Source organism: Taeniopygia guttata, chromosome 1A (genome assembly GCF_048771995.1).
Source record: "Taeniopygia guttata chromosome 1A, bTaeGut7.mat, whole genome shotgun sequence".
Taxonomy (NCBI): Eukaryota; Metazoa; Chordata; class Aves; order Passeriformes; family Estrildidae; genus Taeniopygia; species Taeniopygia guttata.
In genome coordinates, this window is record NC_133025.1 from 22,811,849 (window position 1) to 22,835,792 (window position 23,944).

Below are 23,944 nucleotides of genomic sequence, written 5' to 3' on the forward strand. Positions count from 1 at the left end.
TAAACATGGCATGCAATGAATGCAAAATTATTCTACCACAAGCCACTTGTGGTAAAATATGACAGTGACACAATATAGTGCCTCTCTTGCTTAACACTCCAGGCAAGAGTCTTCATTTATTATCCTTGATTGTCCATGTGTGGCTGCTTAGATGAATGGATCAGAGATAGAAATAATCTGTTAAAGTCTCTGTGTCTCAGAGACCTCCCAAACAGTAGAAAAGAGATAGATACAATGACATACAGTATCAGAATTAGACCCCCAAGTTCAGAAACCCAGTAATTTGAGGATATTTTTCTCTGATGAATGATCCAAAATGTGCAAACAAGGCAAGTTATAAGACTAGTCCCTATGAAACAGCTAGCAGAAGTGGACAGATATGAGCACAACATGAGTGGCATCTCCTTTACTTCAAGATCAAGTATTCTGTAGTTTCCTAAAATTTATGAGAAAGACTGGCCCCTGCGGCAAGCGCACTTCTCTCCCTCTCAGGATTTTTCATAGAGGTGCACAGAGAGAGATGAAAGAGAAAACAATTTATATTTCTGCTCCTTGTTTTTCCTATGTGGAATTGTTTACCTGGAGTGAGTGCTTGATTGGATTCTGGTGAGGATTGTTTGAGCCTGATGGCCAATCCAACCCACCTGTGTCTGGACTCTCGGGAGAGGGTCACGAGTTGTGTTAGAGACAGAGAAAGTAGTATGTAGTTTTAGTATCTTCCTTTTTATATAGTATATTAATGTATTTTAGCTAGTTATAATAAAGAAATAATTCAGCCTTCTGAATTGAGTCAGACATCATCTTTTCTTCCCATTGGGTTTCCCTGCATTTACAATAGGCCCCAACTTGTTTTTGCAGAACTCAATGATATTTTGTCCAGTGCTTTCTCAGTTACTTGAATTGTTGTAGATGAAAATCTACTTTTTCCAAGTTAGCACTACACTGCTCCATGAAAATTTTCTTAAGTCATTATGGCACTTCTGGCTTCAAGGAGAAATTTTAAATTACATGAATAATCATCAAATAGTAGTTAGAATAGTTGATGGAAATTGTTTCCAACCTTAAAGTTTTATTGACTTGATGCTACAGAATTGCTTTTCTGTTTCCTACTTCCTACTACTTCCTACTTGAAATGAATTAAAATTGTATTTTGCTGGCAGTGCAAAGGCTGAGCATGGCAGTTCAGGCCTCACTCTATTTTCACATTACTGCAAACTAGAAGACACTTGTGAAACAATAGATTTACACTGCTATAAAATTTTGGAAGTGGACTAAGCAAGCAAAAATAACAAGCCCTGGCACCCCTTCTAAAAATGCTTGGAACTTTTCCAATAAAAATATAATGTTTTGTAAGATGACCTTAGTCTTTAAATGAGGTGGTAATGGACACTACAAACCATAAAATGCTCATGGCTAGCATCCACACATTTGTGACCTCAACATCTGCCTGCTGCAACAATTTCTAAACTACCAATCCAGAACAAACACTTATTGCTCCAGGAAAAATAACTTGTTCAAATTTTAGAAGGATGTTTATGCTATAAGTGGTTGGTACCATGAAGGTGGACAGGATGTAGGAACCTAAATAAAACTTGCTGCATCATTGCGAAGCTCTGTCTTTATAGTAGCTTCATGCTAAATATAGAGGCAAACCTGGGGTGAAGAATTGTGGGGTCATGATACTCAGAAATAATCCCAAGACTAACCAATGAAATTGCTATTTCTTTGGTCACCAGTCTATGAGGAAATTCTCAATATAATGCATGATAAATCTCTTAGTGGAAAGAACAGCAATGAAGACAGAAGAGGACAGTGCTGCTTAAATCTGGATCTCAGTGCTATGTCTGCATTTCAGAATAAAACACATTTTTCTCTCTTTAATTCAGATACAAACACACACTCACAGGGAGAAAAAATGTAGCTGTTATTTTAATCAAGAGTGCAAAGTACTGAGAAGCCACAGTGGACCTTGCATTTAAATTTTATGTGCAGTATCAGGACAGGACTACCACCAAGGTATGCAAAGAGTGAATGTCAAAAATGTTCACACTTGTGGAACCAATATTTCACATTGGAAATTTAGAAATAGAAAAAGACTATCTCTGTTTAAAAACAAAAAAAAAAAAAAAAAAAAAAAAAAAAGAGAAGGAAGATTTATTCCTTAGCAACTTCTGTACATTACTGAAAAATAGCAAAACTGAGATACTGTTTATGATTTAAGACACCCACTTGTCAGTACTAGCACTAAATTGGTAATTGTTCACAAAACCAGCTAAAACATGTCTATTGGTTTTACATGTACTGGTAAAGGAGAATTGGGACCATAAAATACCAAACCCCACAAGTTTTTAGTTTCTCTGTCACATCTCAGTGCATTTAATATCCTTCTGTCATATTATTTATGACTTCACAAAGAAACCAGTTATTTCCCATTATCTCTTCAATAAATAAGTAAAGCAGAGCATGCTGCAGCACTACCATTCGTTAATGAGATGCCTACAAAATCGTCACGGTGTCTGGTTTCAGAAGCTTGCACAGCATCTAACTATTAGAGTTCACCTCATCCCCAAAGAGTAATTGCATTTTTTACACATTGATATGTTCCAACCTGACGGCTGAGACACACATTTCAAAGTGGATTCCAGAAAGTAAGTAAACCTTTCCATGACACATTTAATATTAAAAAAAAAAAAAATTCTACAAGTGTTTTCCATTTTCATTAACATTTCCACCCGTCTATCAGAAGAGCATTGCCTTCTTTTCTTGCAAGGAAAACAGGTCACAATTTTATCTTGGATATCATGTGAGAAAAATCTGACACTCCAGCTCTCATTGGAATGAACTAATGGTATAGAAATGTTACATTATATACCATAACACATAACTAAAATTCTGATGTAAAACCTGCTGAAGAAAAAGAAAGCCTTTCCATTAGCTCCTATGGGTTTTGTCTTCAGCCCTAAATGCTGGTAGAAATCATTACATTTTCCACCCATTTATCTATATTACTGCTCAATAAAAATGTACAGGTAAAAAATGTTTATATTTTTAATAAGATCAATAAGACTGTCACAAATTAAAGGAAACAACCATGAAATTACGTCTATATTTAAGAAGACAAAATATTTAGCAATATTTTTTCAAATACAGCAAACACAGTGTTTCCTGTAATTTCTACTGGCCTTTTTATCACAAGACATAGTGTTCATAATGCATATTTATTCCGTTTTTATTCACTTTAGGTTCTCTCACTTCATTTCACTAGTTTGTAGTAGGGTTTCATAATATTAATGTACATTCTTTCCTTCTAGCAATATTTTATATATTGGAACAAAAATTTCAGTTGTGTTTTCCATTGTTTATTAAATGCACTACCAAGGACAGCAGATGTAAGAGTTGTGAGTTTTTTATGGTTTTCTGCTTTTGTTCAACTAGCGGAAAAATATTTATCTGAGACTCTTTAAATACATGTACAGAGGCTACTGCAATATAACCATAATGCCTCAAGAGAACGTGTCTTTTTTCTGAGGTGACCCGTTCATTATATTCTGAATACCTTTCTCCTGAGCAAGTTGCTGTCACTCTGTTTGAGTGGACAATGTCATTAGGGAAAAGCACCTTGGGCAAAGAAGCTTGAAAATGGAATGAGGAACAGTTAAATTGCATGAGTTCATTAAACAGAGCAGGGGCCCTCCATCTGAATGGGAGAATAAAAAGGAAAAAAGAGAAATAATTCTTGACTCTAACATCATAATAATTTCATTTTGTTCTCCTAGAATAGGATTCAAGTAGAAAGTGAAGACACTTGTGGTGTATGTATGTAGGTTTTTGTACATAAGTTAGTATTAAAGCTTGGGTTGCAGTCATTGCGTCTAAAGAGTGATTTGCTTGACCTGAAAGTAGAGATATATATTTGAGCATGTCACCTGGAGTAGTACTTAGACACTCTGAAATTAATTTGTTTTTTTTTCAAGTATGCGATTCAAGGGAAAGAGAGAAAAATCACTGTTATTTACAATAAGATAAATAAATTTCTCAGGCAGAAAAGGAAATCAGATATAAGATGATTGGTAAAATTTCTGGAAGAGTAAATGTCAGCAAAAATACTTTTTTAGTCAACAGCCAATCTCAGGCAATAAGGATAAAGATACATGTTTATGCACAAAACTCATTCACACATGCTATATGATTACTGTTTAATAAGCCATTTCCTTTCAGGAAACAGTTGTGAATATGTATAAAGTCATTCATGCACTGCATTCATGTCAACAAAGCTGCAATGTTCTCTGAAGTGGAATAACACCCAAGAATAAAATCTATTCTTTCTCAGTCCTTACAGGATTTTCAGAGTATTGGCATTCATGTCTCACATCAGAAAAAAATTACTACAAATTTATTTGTTTTTCATTAAACAAATTATTTTTCTAATGGTTATCATGTATTAGAGGAACCTAAGTAAGTGTGATCATCACTAGGAGTGATGGATTTTAATTTGGAAAGGCAAGCAAGCACAAAAGTCCATATAATAACCATTGTGCAGTTGGTAAGTATTAGCCAGTAATTTATTTTACTGCATTGTTTGACAGAGTTTTGTTAGAGAAATGAGGTTTTTTTCTTTATGCCTATTTTATACACAGGACCAAATAGTCATCTAGGTTAGAAAAGACCACTAAGGCATTGGGTCAAACTGTTAACCCAGCACTTCTGTGTTCACCATTTAACCATGTCCCCAAGTACCACATCTACAAGTCTCTACCAACTCAGGGATGGTGACGCAACCTCTTCCCTGGGCAGTCCATTCCAATGCTTGAGCCCTTTCAGTAAATAAATTTTTTCTACATCCAATCTAAACCTCTTCTTGAACAACTTGAGGGTCTTGTGCTATTGTTTGTTACTTAGGAAAAGAGACCAACCCCCACCTGGCTACAACCTTATTTTTTGTAGTTGTAGAGAGAGATAAGGTCTCCCCTGCCTCCTTTTCCACATGCTAAAGAACCCCAGCTCCCTCAGCAGCTCTTCATACAACTCACTCTCTAGACCCTTCACCAGCTCCATTGCCCTTCTCTGAACACTCTCCAGCCCCTCAATGTCCTTCTTATAGTTGATGCCTTAAGTTTTAGCTTTCATGTTTTCCAGATTCTGTACTGCATTAGTATATAACTCTGAACTTCATATAAAGTATCAGCAAGTTCTCTTCACAGTTTAGTTGGACCAACAATCCTTTTCAAGCCCGAGAGCCAAGGACACCATTGCACCTTGAGGCCCAAAAAGTGTAAAGGACAGCAAATGGAGGTGAGCAATCTGGGAGGATGTGACGTCATAACCTGAATCTGTAATTGGACAATTAACCCCAATATGTAAATGGACCAAAACTTGTAAAAGTGTGAAAAGGTGTGACCTGTCATCTATCTTAGGATCCATGGCCAGGTTCTGGTACTGCCCAAGGTGTATCCTTTGAAGGCCTTTTAATAAATATCTACTTTATTCCTTTAACACTGTCTAGCCTCTGCTCCAGGTAGCCTCTCAAGGTATCACAGTGAGGGGCCCAGAACTGGACACAGTGCTGCCTTACCAGTGCTGAGTACAGTATATGACATTATCCTAATACACTTAGCAGGACAATCCCAAAATGTAGGCAGAACTATCCATTCAGATGTCCTTTATGCCAGAAGAATAATGAGGAGATGTAATATATGACACATTTTTACTGACTATTTCAGTAAACAGATCAACCAAGAGATAAAACCTTTATTGCTCTAAATAGCACAGTTATACCAGTCCAAAATTAGATACATCAGGCTCTGTCTGTCATGTTCTTTTATGATATTAGTGCATGATATACTTTCAAGGTTGCCTGAAAGCTTTTGTGAGTTAGCAAGACTTTTGATAAGATAGCAAGAAAAAAATACCAAGTTGTTCCCCTTTTAGCTGTAAGAAACTGAGCAAATTCTCTACTCCAGTGTTGATTATGACCATATCTATGAAATACTCAAGGTGGGATCTCATCTATGACTCAACATCTATATTAGCCCCATAATTCCCATAATCCCATCCATATTACCGAGGAGATGCTGCATCATTTACTTCCCATTAAGAATTTCCTGACAAAAACCAGATAAACCTGTTACATCAGAAGTTGGAATGTACTATCTTACTGCTTTCCTGCTGATTAAACTATGCTTCAAGTACATTTAATTAAATTCTGTAATTTGTTTTTCTCATCCTGTGTCTGCATAAGGTACTGAGAGCAATACATATATTGGAGGAATGCCTGTTAACACTCCCATGGATTTGGGATAAAATCCTTAAGAGTTTGACATAATTCAAGAAAATAATTGCTATCCTGGTCAATATCTTTCTAGAGGTTTTTATACAAAAGCTTGATACAAAGCCCTCTCAGGTCAAACCAAAGACTATTTGATTTCCATGGGCTTTGGATCAAGTGAATAGCACTAAATCCTGCAAGACATTCAGGGACTTACAGATACTGCAGCATTTATGCACCTTACATTGAAATTTCTATGAAGTTTTTGTGTTCTGCAGTGACAAAAGTTCTCATCATCTTGTAGAGTATGACCTTTGATTATATAAATAGCTGAAGAAAGTAAGAGTAGGAAGAACTACTTGTGAGTTTAAAGCATCTGTTTTCCTGTTTGCACAGTGTTCAAGCTCTATGGTATTCTTGGGGACTCTGAACCTCTAATTAAGGTACTTAACAATAGCTATAATGTATCCATTGCCCACAATTCTTTAAAAAGTATTTAGGAAAAAAACTATCTTCCTAATCAAAGCTTGATCTGACCCACAGTTAAGTTATTTACATTAACTAAAAACATGAGAGTGGGAGGTGAAGGAGATGAATTAGTGTAAAACTAAAGCCCTGTCTGTGGCTGGAAATAAATGACATGGTTAGGGCATAAGCAAAGGCAAGAACACCATGCTATTACACCAGTTATACTGTTAGCAATCAGTAACTTCTACCCAAGGCAGAAGTTGTATCCTTTTTCCTTGATGTGCACTGATGGATATCTTGTCATTAATTTTTCTAATTGTTTTTTAAAGTCAAAAAAAAGAATGGACCAGTCATGTCTGGTTTATAGCCTTTCATCATTAGATGAAATTGTTTTTTCATCACATTGTTTCTGAAAGTATTCTCCATTCCACAAATGGACAAAAAGTCAAAATTGCTTTGAACTGAAATCCCAAAAGCAATTTGAATCAACCAAGCCAAATGTTTTAGGCTTTTGTACTACATTTCTAAAGGAAAATTAATAAAAAGTAAGTGGGCTCCACTCATGCATTTTTGGAAACAGGAAAGTCATAAATTATATTTTTCAACTACATTTTACTTTTATCAAAGTCTCACATAGGAAAAAAGTTCAAAGACTCCTGAAGATATTTTCTATTACCTTACATTGCAAAAGTTCTTGATGTGTCATTGTGAAATTTTGAGAAGAAATATGAGGCTTCTTTGGGAAAAAGTTTTAGATATTTATTTGAATATATTCAACTTATTCTGATATTATCTTAGAACCATAGAACATTATGGGTTGCAAGGGACTTTAAAGATCATCTAAATCCAAACCCCAGGGACATCTTCCACTAGACCAGCCGCATCCAACTTTGCCTTGAACTCTTCTGCTTTATTGAAGGACAAAAAACTCAGTTTTTGACACTGTCTATATCTTTTTCTCGCTAGCAAACTAGTTATGTAAATAATTTCTCTGCAGACTGGCTTCATAGGTCTCTGCTCTCCATTTGTTTTGAAAGGCAGTGGAAAAGGGGTTGACATAATAAAAACATAACTTCAAATTTCAGAAGAATGTAAAAAAACATGTCTTCACACCAGGATTTGTTCCAAGGACAACTTAAAAGCAAGCAAGAAGCTTAAGAAAGAGTTTCTTTTCCATCATTATCATCACTCTTCTAGCTTTTCAAAAACATTAGCTTGAACTCAAATGGGAAGAGAACTATTTTAAAAAAGTATTAAATCAAAATTGTTACCCCAAATTATGAAATAACCACTGTTTCCCCTCAAAAGAGAAGAAATGTTTCCACAGTTATGTAGGATAGCACTTATTCTTTAAAACTTATTTAGAAGTTCATTATAAAGCTGGCCAGTAAAGGGAAGATAAAAGAGGAATTATTGATTCTTCTGCAGTTCATTCATCTCTTTTCAAAGACACAAAAAAAAATTTTAATATGCCACTTAATGCATAAAAGAGCAAAATTTCATGAACTCTTACACAAAAAAAAAAAAAAAAAGGAACATACTGAAGAAAATGTTATTTCACACTTGTATAGAACTGTACTAGCTGGCAAATTTGAGATTTGCTGTTCTGGAAAAGCAGATCATGAAAACAAACCAAAATGAGTTAAACTAAATCTTTGCTGATAACATGATTTCATACCAAATTACAGAGTTCCCTTACCAGAGAGATTGGTATGATTTGCAGAGAAGTGAAAAAATTCAGAAGGAAAACGAAAAAGACAAAAACTCTGAAGCAGTTTTGACCATAATACCATGTCATGGCCTTTAAGATTCTGTAGTACTTCAGTCTGGGCGAAGCTTTATGGAAAATTGTATTTTTTAAATTGAATTAAATATGAAAATGATTACTGCAATGAGTAGAGTGTCCCTGCTGAAATTTATTGTAGTGTGTCTCCAAAATTTTCAATCTGCTTCACAGCTATGCATTGGCAAATCCTAACTGAAGTCTAGAGCTCCGAGACCTCCTTGGAAGAACAGTGGCACGGGGGGGATACACCTGATATGTCTCCTCTGGGACACTTTAGAAATGAGCAATGATGAAACAGCTAACAAGACCACCATGTGGCTTGGTCTTTAGGTTTCCCTTTCAGAACAGAAATAGTTTTCAGCCATTTGAAGGGTAATCAAGGTATTCAAGCTCTCCATATCTTAACTCACAAGCATTGCTATTTGAAGAATTACTTCCTTCCTGCAGAAAATGACAGTAGATACTTAATTTTTCTTTCAAATTTCTAAAAACTTCTTCTAAACCAGAACAAACATTAAATCTCCCTTTTTTTTCAAGTTTAAAAATTTTGTTCTGTTGTTTGGAAAAGGACAAAAGATTGACAAAAGTACTGAAGTGGCCTTCGGGGTTACACAAAGCAAGAATATTTTGAGTTTAAATGTAGCAGATATGTTGCCTTTTTGATGAAGGGAGAATTGCATCAAATGTCAAGCATGCACTCTGCTATGATCTTTGAAAGGAATATGCTATTGGCCTTTCACAGTTATGTAACTTGGGAACAAGGAGTTGATCAAACCAACTACCCACAGAGCTTAAAGTTTATTTCATCCATTTCCACTTGGTATTTAAAGTCTCCACTAATTATAATAAATTTTATTTATACTCAGTGCAGAGGAATGAGCACATCCAGATGTCTGCTTCTCTTCATGATCTCCTAAGTGAGAAAAGGATGACTACTTCAGAACTATTTAACTTTTGGAGGATTAAGTGAAGACCTATAAATATCTCCCAGAGATGGTAAGCAACTGGCAGAGAAAGAAGTTGGAATTCCACCTCCAGATTCTTCCATAATAATTCTATTGTACAGCATGTCCTATTTGTCTCCTTTAAAATAGTTATATGTCTTGATTGTCTTCTTTAAAACCACACACCTAAGATATGATCTCTAAATTCTATAGCTATATCCTTCCACACAAACATAGGAACTGGAAAATGAACTATGTACAGGCAATATGAAAGATTTATTTAAGGAAACCTTTCTGTTGCATTTGGATTCGTTTGCTTTGAAAACAAAGGAACCTCTGAGAATAGCTAGTGAGCTGGAAAACAGGTATCAGAAAATATATTAAAGCAGAAGATACACCACTGAGAGAGACTAAAAAGATGAACCAATTTGTTTTCAGCCTTTTGGTATAAGTATATTTCAAAACAATTTATGTGGATTTAAATCCATACTTCCATCCATTTTTCTGTTCAGTATTCCAAATCGTCTGTAACTTTTCTCTGTATTTACTTAATTTGTTTGCAAAGCATAGCAAGTAGTGCACATTAAATGTTGTGACTACATAGAGTAATAGGGAAAGCTCACATGCAGTCTGGAAAAGTATAGCAAGACTCCAAACTCTTTGCTATTGCATGGCCAAGCACACTACAAATTCACACTGTGGATGACTGCCTGCCAGACATTGTGCTGTACTCAGGGTGTGAAGAGGGCTCAGGGCAACCAGTTGCCAGAAGGCAGCAGCATCCAAAGGGATTTAGGCAGTCCACTCCAGGCACTCTTTATCTTCTAGAGGCCTGAAACAAAACTGGTTCCTATCTCCTCCTCCCACAAGTAGGATTTTATCTTGCATGTGCACTGTTGCACAAAGATGTCTGTATTTTAAAATCATTGGTCACCTGTGCCAGACACAACGAGTCAGCACCATCTCTGGTCTGCAGCTGTGCCTGTCCCCAGAGGAGGAGAAAGACTGTCACAGCTCTGCCAGCGTGGCAAGAGGCTGAACTGTACTGAAGGGCTTACCAGCTCGACTAGGAACATTGCTTCTCCCATGAATTATTTAATGCAATAAGCTTCAAAAATTTGGGCCTTTGCAGGAAAGAAACTGAAGGCTAAAAGAATGATGACAATTGCAGCCTTTCAGTAGCTGCAACTTCTACAGTGATTTGACTGTGATGGGATGAAGGGAGATAAGTGTCAGAAGTAGCACATGGTCTGAGAAGGACAGCATACATATCACATATCACCTGGGACTCTTTTTATAAGGAGATTAATTTACAATATTTATCTCTAAAACTTAGCACCTTTTGACAAATACTGTAGGTTGATTACTGCATTCACAAGCAAATCAGATTAAACTTGAGCTTCCCTTTCACTTGGAAAATAACTAATACTGAGCATGTCAAATCATTAAAAATCTGTCCAGTCTGTGGACAGATTTACTCTAAACTATCTGTCTGTGGGAAAGCTTCAATTTGTACTCTTTCAAGCTTCCATTCAGATGCTAAAATAGCAAATTCCACCTAAATTCTCAAAATCTAGAGTTTACAATATTGAAAGTTTCATTTTATAGATATACATATCAAATAAACAGAAGAGCTATGCTGCAAGCATAGCTCTCACTAGGTGTGTGAGAATAGGTGTATACACTCTGTCCAGTTCTCCTATTTCTAGTCCATGACATCCATGTTTCAACTTAAATTTTTCATCAACTAATGTAAACAAATGCATCAATAACAAACCAAACCAAAAAGTTTAGAAAAACTAAAAGTTCTTAATTCCAGAAGTGGTACAAGATATCGTGGTATTTATATTACAAAGAGTTAAAAAGAGTTGCTACTAATGATTGTTTGATAGTGCTGTGTCTTCAGTAGAAAGGCCACAATTCTAAACCTGTTGCATACCATCAATGAAGTGATTAGATACCCTAAATCAAAAAAGTATATAGGCTCTTCACAATCAGATCTGGAAAACATCTTCAACCTCTCTGCTTTTTATTCTTCTGCAGGAAGGAGAGTTGGGGACCAGCGTGTTGCAGCTGTCATCCACCATGTCAAAGAGCATCAATTTTGTTCCTAAGCAACTCTGCACAGTGCAGTAGCTGCTGCCCATAGCTGATAAGGATGCTCGGGGAATTGTTAAGTGGCAGCAAGTGGAATAGATAAAAGTTGCAGAAAATGAAAGTAAGGCCACTAACACAATAATAAAACTCCTCTTTTGGGCTATAAAAAAGTGGGATATGAATAGTAACAACAATGAAAACTTAAGGATCCCACTCACAATACATATGTTCTCATACAGAAACCTCTCTTGATTTATGTTACTGAAGGAAGAGGTGAGTTAGGATGCAAAAGACACATTCAGACTGTAAGCTATTACACAATCCTAAATTAATTCCTTCACAGCCTTACAGTCTAACTCTCAGCCATTTACAGGGAATGCCTGGATGGCCAAGCTTTCAAGTGATAATTTGTAAGACTCTTCCCTGTGTATCAGGCAAAATATTTTGAGAAACTGCAAGTATAATTCATAGAAAAAAAATCGGTATTTCTGGATACATATTTGAAAAATTAGGGTTTGACATCAAAATATTTTTTATCCAAAATAATAATTAATTAAAGCATGTTAATGTACTATCATAAAATTAGGCTATTACAGATACCATTAAGGAGGTTTACAGTTACTTCTTAATCCAAAATGAATTCTCTTAATCCAAGAGATTTAAACTGTAGTGAAACATATTTACTTTATTTTAATTTACCAAAGTACTCAGAGTAATTAAATAAAATCCTAGAAGTTTATACTGCCTTTTATAGTATAAGAAGTCTTAGCTAAGGACACTGAGTCTTCAATAATCAAACAGGTAAATTTATTTCTACAGATGCATGTTTTATAATATTTCTGTTTTAATGCTGATATTATAACAGATCACAATTTTAAAAAATATAAAAGTGTTCTCAATATTGGGATTTTTTTCCATGATATTTTTTGATAAAAAGGCTTAGTGCAAGTGGTAATAAGTACAAAACTGAGCTAGACACCATCTGGTTAAACATCAGCTCACAAATCACAGTGCTTCCACAAAGAGAAAGAACTGTGATATAAGCTGCTTACCTGAGGAAATATTTTTTTTTTACAAAGAATTAGGAAAATAACAGGAAAATGTGTTTTAAATATGCTTCATTTAGGAACAGGGATTAAGGTAAAAATTAACTAGCAGAACTGTAGACTCTTCTTACAAAGTTCACATTATAGCACAAAAAGAAAACCCAAAAGCAGGCAAAGTACTTCTCAAACCTCCTACATAAATCTAAAACCATTCTCCATTAAAAAATCAAACAGACACACAATAAGAATGTCTGCCACCATACTAGAGAAGGGGATGAATTTACAGTGGTCAAAATTGAGAATTACCTTTTACCTTTTCTTACCACATGTCAACATCTTAACAAATTTACTGTGTATAAGCTAAATAAGATACCTATTGCAACCAGTAAATCTTCAGATTGCATGTTTATTTGAAAAATGGAATCACCTACCTGACATTGTTTCATAGTTTTTCACACTGTTTCTAAAAATATTTCCATTAATAATATATATGTGTCATAGCTTTCATTTCTTACATATCTTTTCATGCTGAACTCTTGGTTTGAAAACCATACAGACAGAAAATTAGGATCAAAAAATATACTCCTTGGATAATTTATGCTACTCTTTCATTTACCCTTCTTTTTTTCTTGAATTACTCATTCCTCTTTTCTAAGCATACCATACACACAACACTCTTACCTCCTTTCTACAGTATTATGTAAAAATATTGTAGAAATTTTATTTTAAGAAGACCTGAACCCTAGCAGGATCCATTTGATTTTGATAGGGGCATTTGATCCTGCCTCTGGGACATACCCAGAGTACAATATTCTATACTTATCCTAGAAGTTACTCCTGAGCACATAAGACTGTTTTCTAAGGTTGCTAGCTTCAACTGCTCTCCTTTGTGTTTCTAACACCCAGACCTCATCTGAGAATTCAAGTTGAGTGCCTGTCTTCATCTCCAGACACATAAATACCTTTAAATTCTTCCTTGTACTGTTTGAGCCCTATAAATAAATAAACCCAGGAGGTCTCTATGTCTGTGAAACTTGACTTCTCAGTTAAACAGGTCAGATCAAAGAAACCAGTAACACAGATGAAACTGAAAAAACAGGAATGAAATACAAACCGCTATTCCTAAATACTTTAAATATGCCAAATTTTACTTTGTTCGTATGAAAAGCATTTTTCTAGGTTTTTTAGCAACCTCACATTTTCTCTAACTTAAGAATCATGCTCTAATTAAGTACATTTACACAGTAGCTCCTAATGCTTTCACCTTCAGGATGGAGATCTGCAGATAAGGAACAATTCTGCACAGTGGAATATAAGAAATGGAACTGCTTTTCTAAACACACAAAAAATACAATTCCTTATATGACTGATATCATTGTATCTTTAATAATCAGAAAGATAGCAGTCTTTTACTGTTTTATTAGCTTTTGTCAATGCACTTAACTGCAAGAATTTGAACTCGTGGTAGTAGGAATGGTGTACTGATAACTAGGTACATTAAGATGTATTTCCTAATAATGCATAAGTTGTGTCTATGCTGCTATGAGAAAAGGAGTGCAGTCTCATTTGAATTATAATAGAGATGAATCCTGTTACATTTTATTCTTTTTATGCATTGATCACATGATCTTCATAGCTACTCATGTTTAAACCTGAGCCTGCGTAAATTTTTGCCTTCAGGATTTTTCTACAGGGCACTCATACCTATTACACATCAGATGCTCTAGTCAAAAGTATAATTTTTTATTTCATCTCAAATCACATGTATTTAAGTCTATGCTATGAAAATAATGCAAATTTCATTGTGTACTTTGGTGAAAATTGATTTTTTTTGTCAAAAGAAACCCCATGGCTTTTTTACTTAACAAGATGTTTATAAAACACTACCAGAGACACAGGAAGATCAAAATCATGTGCTTCATAAAAAAAGATATTAAGAAATAATGGTATAAATTAGGGCTCCTAACTGTGTTAGGAGTTGAAGTCAAAGCATGGTGACTATTATTGTGCCAGGAAGTGTAGTGTAGACTTATCATTTAAAAGCACTGTCAATATATTCAAAACCTGCATAATCCACTGCATAATCAATTCAGAAAAAAAAAATAAAATATGCCTTAAAGAATATGTCTTCCAGAAAAGACTGTGGTCCTATCTATTGCCCAGTAAATGATAGGTACAGAAATATACAGCATCTTTCCCTTTACTCTACTGTCATGTAACTGATGAAACCTGTTAAGGCTGATTCTAAACAATTTCTGTATTTCTAATTTATACGCCCTATTTGGTACAATCTATAATCTTAACCCCTGATGAACCAGATTCTTCTCTCATTAGCTTGCCGTGACGAATATTATGAACTTTTGCGAATGGACTATAATGTCATAAAAATCAAGTAAAATGAGTAATTCACTAGACCCTCTTTCAAATGTCTGAAAACTTGATTGTCACCCTGAAGTTGCAAAATGTTCCGAACTTATTTTGAATAGTCACTTTATTTCTGCAGTATTTATGTTCCCCTCTTCAGAAATACAGTTTCCATTTCCAGATTTATTTTTTTTTTGCATGGCAGGCACTCTTTCTAATACTGTATTCATAGATTTATATGGCTTTTATATTGCAAATTTTTCATTTTAGACAAAGGCACAATGATGTGAATCACAGATTGTCATCACTCAGTTTGAACTTCTTGGGTTTGATCACTTAAATATTCTACTAAAATGACAGTATTCACTGATGATTACTTGAATGATAGGCCCTAGCTAATAGATCAGGCACTAGTCATAATTACTCTGCGACATAATTAGTTCTGCTGTACTAAGAATATTTCTATGCTACATCCAGGTCCACAGTAATCTGATTGTTCTTATTCTTGTCTCAAAGTAACAACAAGGAAACAAAACTCCATCTGTTTCTACCAAAGTGGCAAATATATTACGCCCTGAGCAGAAAAATCTTTTTGTTAAGCATCACCTTCATGTTATTCATAACTGAACTAAGGAAGTTCATGCTCAAGACAAATGAGTGAAACAAGCAAAGTCCTTTTCCTCTAAGAGATTTTCAGGATTTTTTTGAAGACAAAAGCTGGTCCCCAGTGCAACTAAATAGGAATACAATTACTCTGCTTTCTATCAAGCAACAACAGCCCAATATAGTTTCAGTAATCTTTTTGTTGCAGATCAAAGAAATTTTTTTTACTGCTATCAAAATGACCCTTAGTATAACAGATTCTCCCTGGAGCCCTTTTTGAATATCTCGTAATGTACTTTGAAGGTGATCACAACTACACTTTGTCCCTCCTCTGTTGTATAGGTTAAATGTCTCTGCTGTGAAGAGAAAATAGATTGAGACATCAAACACAGGTGTAAAATACAAAATCCACGAGGTTGTATATAAGAAGACAAAAATAGAGGAATTCTATTTGAAACAGGGTTGATAATATCAAACAAAAAATGAATGAGAAATACGTACGTACAAGATACAGATATAATACTCTTAACTTTGTGAATCTTTACATTTGTAACACTAATAAGTGCATTCTTTGGATAAGAATATATCCAAAATTTAATGAAATTTTTCATAAAACAAAGATTTTGAATTTTGTACTTTCTTGTCAGATTTTATTAAACTCAATCTTTTAATAAAAGTTTTAAAGAGATGGATTATTTCCAACAAAAATGCAGAGACTATAAGGATGTAAACACACTGAAAATAGCACAGTGGTGAGAAAAGGGAATATGTGGTGGCATTTGAGAAAAGAAGTGATGATGTGGAAATTTTATGATGCTCATAAGGAAAAATATATCAAACAACGGTCAGAACAAAAAATCTGTTCTGAGGAAAGTTCAGGTCAAATGAATGACAATGATGACAAACAAAAAATTTGATCTAGTGGTGAAGGATGAATTAGGAATCTGGAAAAAAGGATCAGAAGAAAAAAAAAATAAAGCCAGCAGAGTCTTACTACAAATGTTAACCTCATCTTGAAGAGGGGAGGAAAGGTGTCAACCAGTAGACAAACCCCAACCATGAAAACTATAGGAAGTGGTAGTTGGAATAAATAATGGAAAAAATAAATAGATACAATATACCCATAGGAATGAAAAGAGTGGAAAAAGGACTGAAGATGACAAAGAACATGAATGCAGGAAAAGGAAATCCTTTGCTCTCTTCCCTTGTTCACTATTTGAGGCTTTCTTTTATTACATCTAGTCATCTGTTTATTATAAAATCTTCAGAGAATTTGATATATCTTAAGTGAGTTTCTTCACACATTATGGGCTATATTAACAAATAGTGAAAACAAACAAGTTGCTTTACCTTTGCTGAAAGACACACCTCTAGTTTATACAATGAAAGCAAATAAATGAGTAGTCGAGTTTAAGCTTCCTTTCATAAAGTATTCTGCTCATCTACTGAAGTGTTGTGTGACTTGATAAAGCTACCCAATGTAAAGGCTATAAAAATGGAATTTTAATATAGCAGTGAGATTGCTCTAAAACTACTCACAGAAGAGCACTACGTTCCTTATTTAAAGTATAATATCTTCATAAAACACAAACTACACTATAGCTCTGACTGACTTGGGAACAAACAATATCCTTACACCATCAAAACCTTACCAGCTATTCCAGCTCATTTGCTGGCTCCTGATGGGGCAGATGGAAATTTATTAGATTGTCATGTTGTAAGGCAACAGAACTGTCATTATGGGTGTAGATGTTCACAAGCCCCTGTGGAGGTCTGCCAGTCCCAATTCAATAGACTTGAGCTCTTCTCTCTGTCATCTTCACACTAACCTCATTCTTTACCTCTGTGCTTTCCACCATTGTCTTGAATCTCCATAAAATATTTTGTGACCTTTTTCAATTTTATTCTATTTTCTCTTCTTGTTTCTACTTTACTTTTGCCAGAATTAATCCTGATAAAACACTACTTTGAAGTTCAAAATCAGACAGTTCAGTTTCTAGAAGTGTGCATGCTGTTTTTCTAGAGGCATCTTCCACTTCTCTTTCTCTGCCTTTATTTTTCTCATGTTCTCTTTCTTCCTTTGCTCCTTTCTTCCCTTCTTTTCATTTTTCTCAGCTCTTTCATGTAACATTTCCATGTACATGTGCTACATGAGCTGAGCAGTCAAGAGCAGTTAATAGCTGGGATATCCTTGGAGGCAAAAATATAGTAATATTTGAAGTCACTAGCACTCTGCAAAGGAAAATGCAATCTATGTTTTTTAAAGACACTTTAATTGCTCAGCAATCATGCAGAACTGAGAAATATAGCTCTGCTTCCAAGGTAATAACTCCCCAAATTGCAAAGGTCGCTTACTCAATACCCTTGCTATCTAGAAAAATATGACAATGACACCAAGACTCAAAAACTCAATTCTATGTTAATCTATTATTCACTGTTAGCTTTCATGGATTTTTGTAGTATTTCACATAACCTGCTGTGTGCTACTGTCATTTAAAACATAAAGACTTAATCAAGCTTTGTTTCTAAATGAGAGAAGTTGTTCCTATTGAGTCCATTTATGTATCTCTGATTCAGCTAAAACTAAAGTTAAAATGAACAGGAATTCTATATTAGTAAAGAGATGGTAAGCTTTAGCACACAGAAAAGGTATCGGTACGAATTACAGTCAGCTTTCACTGACCCTTGATGCTTTTCCCTATAACTTCCCTCTCCTTTTGTGTAATTATCCCATCAACTAAAAAGATTTCAAAGGTTTTATTATGCTAATTTTATTTAAATTATTCACATATATATATGTAACATTTAAACATAATCTTTACAAAGTTATCATGATGTTATTAAAAGGACATAATCTAGCTAATGCACCGATTAAAGATTTCATAAAAATTGGAGATGTCTGTCACATTTGAACCTCTATCATACCCGAACTCCTGAGGGTAAGACTTTGGATCTCTGTTCAACATGCTCAAAACATTCTCTGTTCAACATGCTCAAAACTTTCTCTGTTCAAACTACCTTAAAAATCTAGTCAAGCATGAGAGGATTCTCTTTAACCCTTTTTGTTCCACTTGGGACCAAAATATTATGTCGTTGTATATTTAAAAACAGGTTCTTAGGTTCTATTCAAAGAGATTTGAAATTATGTTCAAATTACAGCAGTACTTTTGAAGATTTTACTCAGAGTAATACTTCAAAACCTGGAACTACAGAATAATACTCATGTACATGTGTGTGTGTGTGTGTGTGTGTGTGTGTGTGTGTGTGTGTGTGTGTGTGCCAAAGAAACAAACAAATCATACCAACACCATCTATGATACCATACCTGTGTAGGAATCAGTTGCAATTTGGGCATAAAACAAGAAAAGTTTCTCTTCAGTACCATGGACAAGTACTTTCCACATTGTGCATGAACATGGAAACAACATACTCAGAAAATACCTTTGTTACTAAAAAAAAAACATATACCAGCTTCTGTTTTTTTATATTAAAGTATCAGTCAATTCTTTCTTTAAAACATCACTGTTCTAATTAAAAATAAATGGTAAAAAGATCAACATCAGAAAATACAGGAATGTGGATCTAGTTACCATGCCTAACTTGTTTCTTCTTCTAACTGGTCCCTTCCATTTGTCACTGGCAACAGAAAATGAAAACCAAAAAGCCACCCAGGAACCTAAAAGGTGGGTTTAAGTCCCCAAAGCTCTTGTCACTCCTTTTTAGCATAACTTGCCCTTACAAGAAGTATGAAATATTTACTATGCACTATATTTATCTTCATTTGTTATATCACACAGAAGATAAAAGCCTTGTATAAAAAATGGTGGCATAAGACATTGCTTTTATCTTTTTCAATATTTTGTATGCATGTTTCCCAAGTAAATTACTATTGCAAATAATAAATCAAGTTTTCATAATAGTTTAATAATGCACTTTCATTTTGTTAAATTTAAAAGTTATATATGTTTCATAAATCTCAACAGTCCCAACAAGACATGGCAAAATGCTAATAAAATTATGGGCTTGGCCTTAATGAAAGTGCTAAGTTTGTAATTTAGTATCTGTAATTATTAAATAACTAGTCAGTTTGTACTGAATCAACACATTTTCAATTTCATAGATGGTATACAACTCAAAATTAAGAATAGGGAAAAATTGTCATCTCAAATTAGTCAACTTTCTAAATCCCTGTTGTAACTACTGACAAATTCATTTTATAACTTGGTGCAAAGAATCAGCTATACAATCAGACACTGGTATCAGAGACTTCATAAAATAATACTTTCATCTTTCCATTAAAATGCATTACTTTTTGATGTCAACAGTGACACTTTTTAACCCTTTTTCTCTGAAAGAAATTGTATTGCCATTAGAATTGTTTAAAAACATATGCTTGATGTGTTATATGTTTCACATTTCCTCAGATAATTTTCTGGAGTGTGTCACCAGTCGGTGTAGCTTGATGCCCATAATTTAAAAGTTATAGGTCCATGAAAATCAAAGGAAATGTGTTCAGGGTCTTAAATAAAATCACGAATATATTTTTTTTGTAAAGACAAGGTATGATTTTCATGAAAATAAAACACTTTGTAATAACAAATTCAATATCCAGGTCTACATCAATATACAACTTAAAACAAAATGGCAGATCCACATACTGATCAAATTAAAAGCTTGCACTTTGGTTCTCCTTATAAACATTAATAATTTAGCAACACTGTAACAGAGCCTGCCAGCAAAGACAGTACTCCATTAAAAATCCACTGATAACTCACACATACTCATAAAATATTCCAATTTCACTGTCCAAAACCAAACATTTTCAAGACTTTTTTGCTTTGTTTTGTTGTTTGCTTTTTCAGGTTTTTTGCACTTGTTGGATTTCAGTTATTTTAATTTCAGCAATGCTATTAACTTAAACATGTAAAACACCTAGAAGGAAGTCACAAGTTGTATTCTTAAAGTTTTGTAACAAAAACTTACCCTCACATTTTTTTTCTATCACCATTTTTTTAAATTGAGTATTTTTCCATTTGTGGCAATACACTTGTTGAATTGTTGGCTGTAACCAAACACCAGCTGCACTTACCCCAGTGTTGTCATGGTGACAATGGTGTACCAGAAGGCTGCAGGGATGCTGGTGAACTTGCTGGCTGATGAACCTTTCTCTGCATAGTACATGACTGTGGCAAAGATGATGATGGCCATAGTGAGTGAGAAGAGGAGGAAGCCTAACTCCGAGGCACAACTTTTCAGCGTATAGCCCAGGATGCGCAGACCCTGTGAGTGGCGGGAAAACTTAAAGATTCTGAAGACACGAAAGACCCTTAATGTCACAAAAGCCCCACTGACATCCTCGTTATCTGTCATCACCAGGCCAATGTAATATGGCATAATGGCCACCACATCAATGATACTCATGACACTGCGCACGAATTTGTAGCGACTAGGAGCTGCCAGCAGACGTAGGAGATATTCAACTGTGAAGATCATGACACAGGCGGTATCCAGACAGAAGAAAGCCACCGCATACCGCTCTCCACAGGGCAGCTCTTTGATGCGACCTGGGCTTACCCCACAGGGCACTGTCTCCACCACATTGGCAATAACAGAGACAGCAATGAAGAAACCAGTGACATAGTAGAAGACCAGAGCCAGGGTACTGGTGTGTGGGTTTTCAAAGGCCCGCCACATCCTCTGACGAGCTGTCATTGAGGGTAGGGAGCTCTCAGCTACATGATCCGTATCAGCATCATCCTGCAGGCGCTCAGCATTCTCCCGCCGGCGATCCTTGTACTCCTCATAACAGCAGTCACCAATGATCTCAGGGATGATGCCGAAGAAGGCCAGCTCCTCATCATAAGCTGAGATGCACTCCTGGCGAGGATAATGAAGCTTCCCAGTACGGTAGAAGTTGAGAATGTGGCGGAAAATGTCAGGGTCCCGATCAAAAAAGTACTGCTGTGTCTCAGGGTGGTAGAAGAAGTCCCGCTCTGAACTGCCCAGCAGAGTGTCAGGGTAGCGCTCTAAGGTGTCCAGCCATGTCTGGAACTGGATGCCACTCACATTCAGCACAATCAGAGAGTCCTGGCTTCGCTTTCTCTCCTGCCGTGGAGCAGCTGGCATGGGACCAGTAGCCACTGGCATCCATCCTATGGCTGCTGCCCTGGCAAAGGGTAACCAAGCTGCTACACCTGCCGCCATGGTTCCAAACACCTATTACAGCTAAGGCAGTCAATCTAGACACAGTTCTGGTCCAGCCACTAAAATAGAGAGGGAAAAGAAAAATACAAATTCTCACACATTCTTGAGGCAGCAGGATTTCTGAACATTATTGTGATATTCAGTATTAACTGAAAACCTTTTTGCTTCTTTTTTGTTTCCTACACCTTTTCACCCCAGAATATGCTTTCCAGGTGATGGTTAGACTGTTAGGACAATAAATGAGGGCACTTGGAAATCCCTGTATTCAAAGCAGCTTTTCTAACAGCCAGATCCTTTGGATATAAGGTCTCCATTCGAGGCCCCTGGATGGAAGCAACAGTCCTCAAATCACTAGATCACTAGCCCCTGGAGCCGGCTAGTAGCTCTTGTGCAGCTGTGCAGCCACCTGGAAGATTTTCCTCCACGCGCGATGCAGCCGGTCCCCCCGCCCCTCCTCCGCTCGCTCCCCGCCCGCCGCCGGAGCCGGGCCGCGGCAGCCGGCGGAGCCCTTCCCGGGCGGCCGCAGCGGGGCCGCCAGCGCCGTCGCCGCTGCCGTGGAGGGGCGGAGGGGATGGGCCGGGAGGGCCGCCCCCCTTCCCGGCGGCAGCCCTGGAGCAGCGGCGGGAAGAATCCTCTCCCTGACCTTTAATCGCCGTCCGGGGACTCCTCCAGATCCCGGCTAGGGGCCAGGGGAGCCGGCGGGGCAGGGGGAGGAGCTCCGGGCGGCAGCATTAAACTTTAAGGCAAGTTTTCCGTGCAGGAAATGCTTTGAAGGGCAGAGGGATGCCGGGGATGGAGCGCCGGGAGCGGGGAGCGCCCCACAGAGCAGGAGGGAGCAGAGCGGGGCTATTCCCCGGACGGAGCATCAGGGCACGGGCAGGGGCTGATCCGCGGCGAGGAGACCGGGGTCGGGGACAGCTCCCGCGGTCCTGGCGGGGGCAGGGGCGGGGGCTCTGGGGACACATGCAGTAGGTGGGCTGCCGGGGCATCCCCGGGAGCGCCCGAGAGGGCGGCGGAAGGCGAAGCCGAGGGAGGCTGGCTGTGGAGCGGGAGAGGGGCAGGAGCTCCCTGGCGGCGGGGGAGGCCGGGGCCGGGGCGGGCGGGGGGGCGCGGGGCAGGGATGCGGGGTGCCGTAGGGCTCGGCAGCCGGTGGTGGATCATACCCTCCCCCCCACTCCCCCCGTACCCCCGCCTCCTTCCTCTCGCCCCTTCCCCTCGGCTCAGTTCTCCAATCGCTCCAGACGTGCCCAGTCTGCGGCACCTACCTGTGAAAGTCTGGCGAGAGCGCTCAGTTGCATAGAGACTTTTGGAAATACGGGCTCTGCCGCTAGATCTCCGCGCCCCGCCGGGAACGGCGGGGAAGTAGTTGCTCCTGAGAAAGCTTGATCGCATCCAAAGGGACATCGATAATAAGGCTTTCCCCCACCCCCACCCCCCTCCGCCACCGCCGAGCGCCAAGCAACAAGTTCAAGGGGTGGGTGGGGGGAAAAAAACAACGTAATCGCGCCTGGCAGCTCTTGGAGCACGTCCTTGCGGGGCGCGGATCCTGCGGCGCGGGGCCGCTGTCAGGCGCGGCTGCGGCTGCGGCCGCTGCCCCTGCCCTGCCGCGGGCTGCGGGCGGCAGCGGCGAGGCCCTGGCGCGGCCGGGGGCGGGGAAGGGGCTTCCCGCTGCCTCCCCCAAGGCGGGCGGGCCATGCCACCCCGCCGCGCCGCCGCCGCCCGCGGGCGAGGGGCGCATGGGCGGGCGGCGGTGCGGGCGCGGGGAAGCGCGGGGCGGGCGGGCAGGACATCGCTCCGCGGGCGAAACAAAAGGGATGCGGGCAGCCGCGCCGGCGGCGGCAGGGCAGGCAGGGAGCGCGGCTGTGCCGGTGTGTGTGCCGGTGTGTGTGCCGGTGTGTGTGCCGGTGTGTGTGCCGGTGTGTGTGCCGGTGTGTGTCTCTGCGGGGCCGGGATCGTGCGGTCCAACCCCTCCGCCGGCAGTGCCGCACAGACCCTCTGGAGTTCGCGGTGCTTTGGGTAGGGATCGGGCGGCGGCGGTAGCTTAGGTGAGGTACCGAGGGGATTTCTGGGGAGCGCTAGCTGCTTTCAAGGGAAAGGGAACCGTTCACTGCAGAAAAGGGGGAATGAGATGCCTGGGAGTGAAGTGTAGGATGCTCCTCACGACCCG

At 38.1% G+C, this 23,944-nt stretch overlaps 1 protein-coding gene and 1 long non-coding RNA gene across 7 annotated transcripts in view; one reads left to right on the forward strand and one right to left on the reverse strand.

Annotated features, from left to right (window-relative positions):
• KCND2 (potassium voltage-gated channel subfamily D member 2) overlaps positions 1-23,944 on the reverse strand; it is a 260,104-nt gene that overhangs the window by 235,984 nt on the left and 176 nt on the right. Inside the window, exons 2-3 of one of the 2 annotated variants that reach the window (XM_072921408.1) lie at positions 23,043-23,149; positions 20,663-21,836 (exon numbers count right to left, since the gene is read on the reverse strand). In XM_072921408.1, the coding sequence (XP_072777509.1) occupies positions 20,663-21,777 (1,115 nt within the window). In that variant the 5' untranslated portion in view covers positions 21,778-21,836; positions 23,043-23,149. The remainder of the gene's footprint in view (positions 1-20,662; positions 21,837-23,042; positions 23,150-23,944) is intronic. The other variant, XM_030257170.4, reaches the window with a different exon arrangement.
• LOC115490928 (uncharacterized) overlaps positions 22,107-23,944 on the forward strand; it is a 162,540-nt gene continuing 160,702 nt past the window's right edge. For all 5 annotated transcript variants that reach the window (XR_012052627.1, XR_012052628.1, XR_012052625.1 and 2 more), the window contains exon 1: positions 22,107-22,520. This is a non-coding gene — a long non-coding RNA (uncharacterized lncRNA). The remainder of the gene's footprint in view (positions 22,521-23,944) is intronic.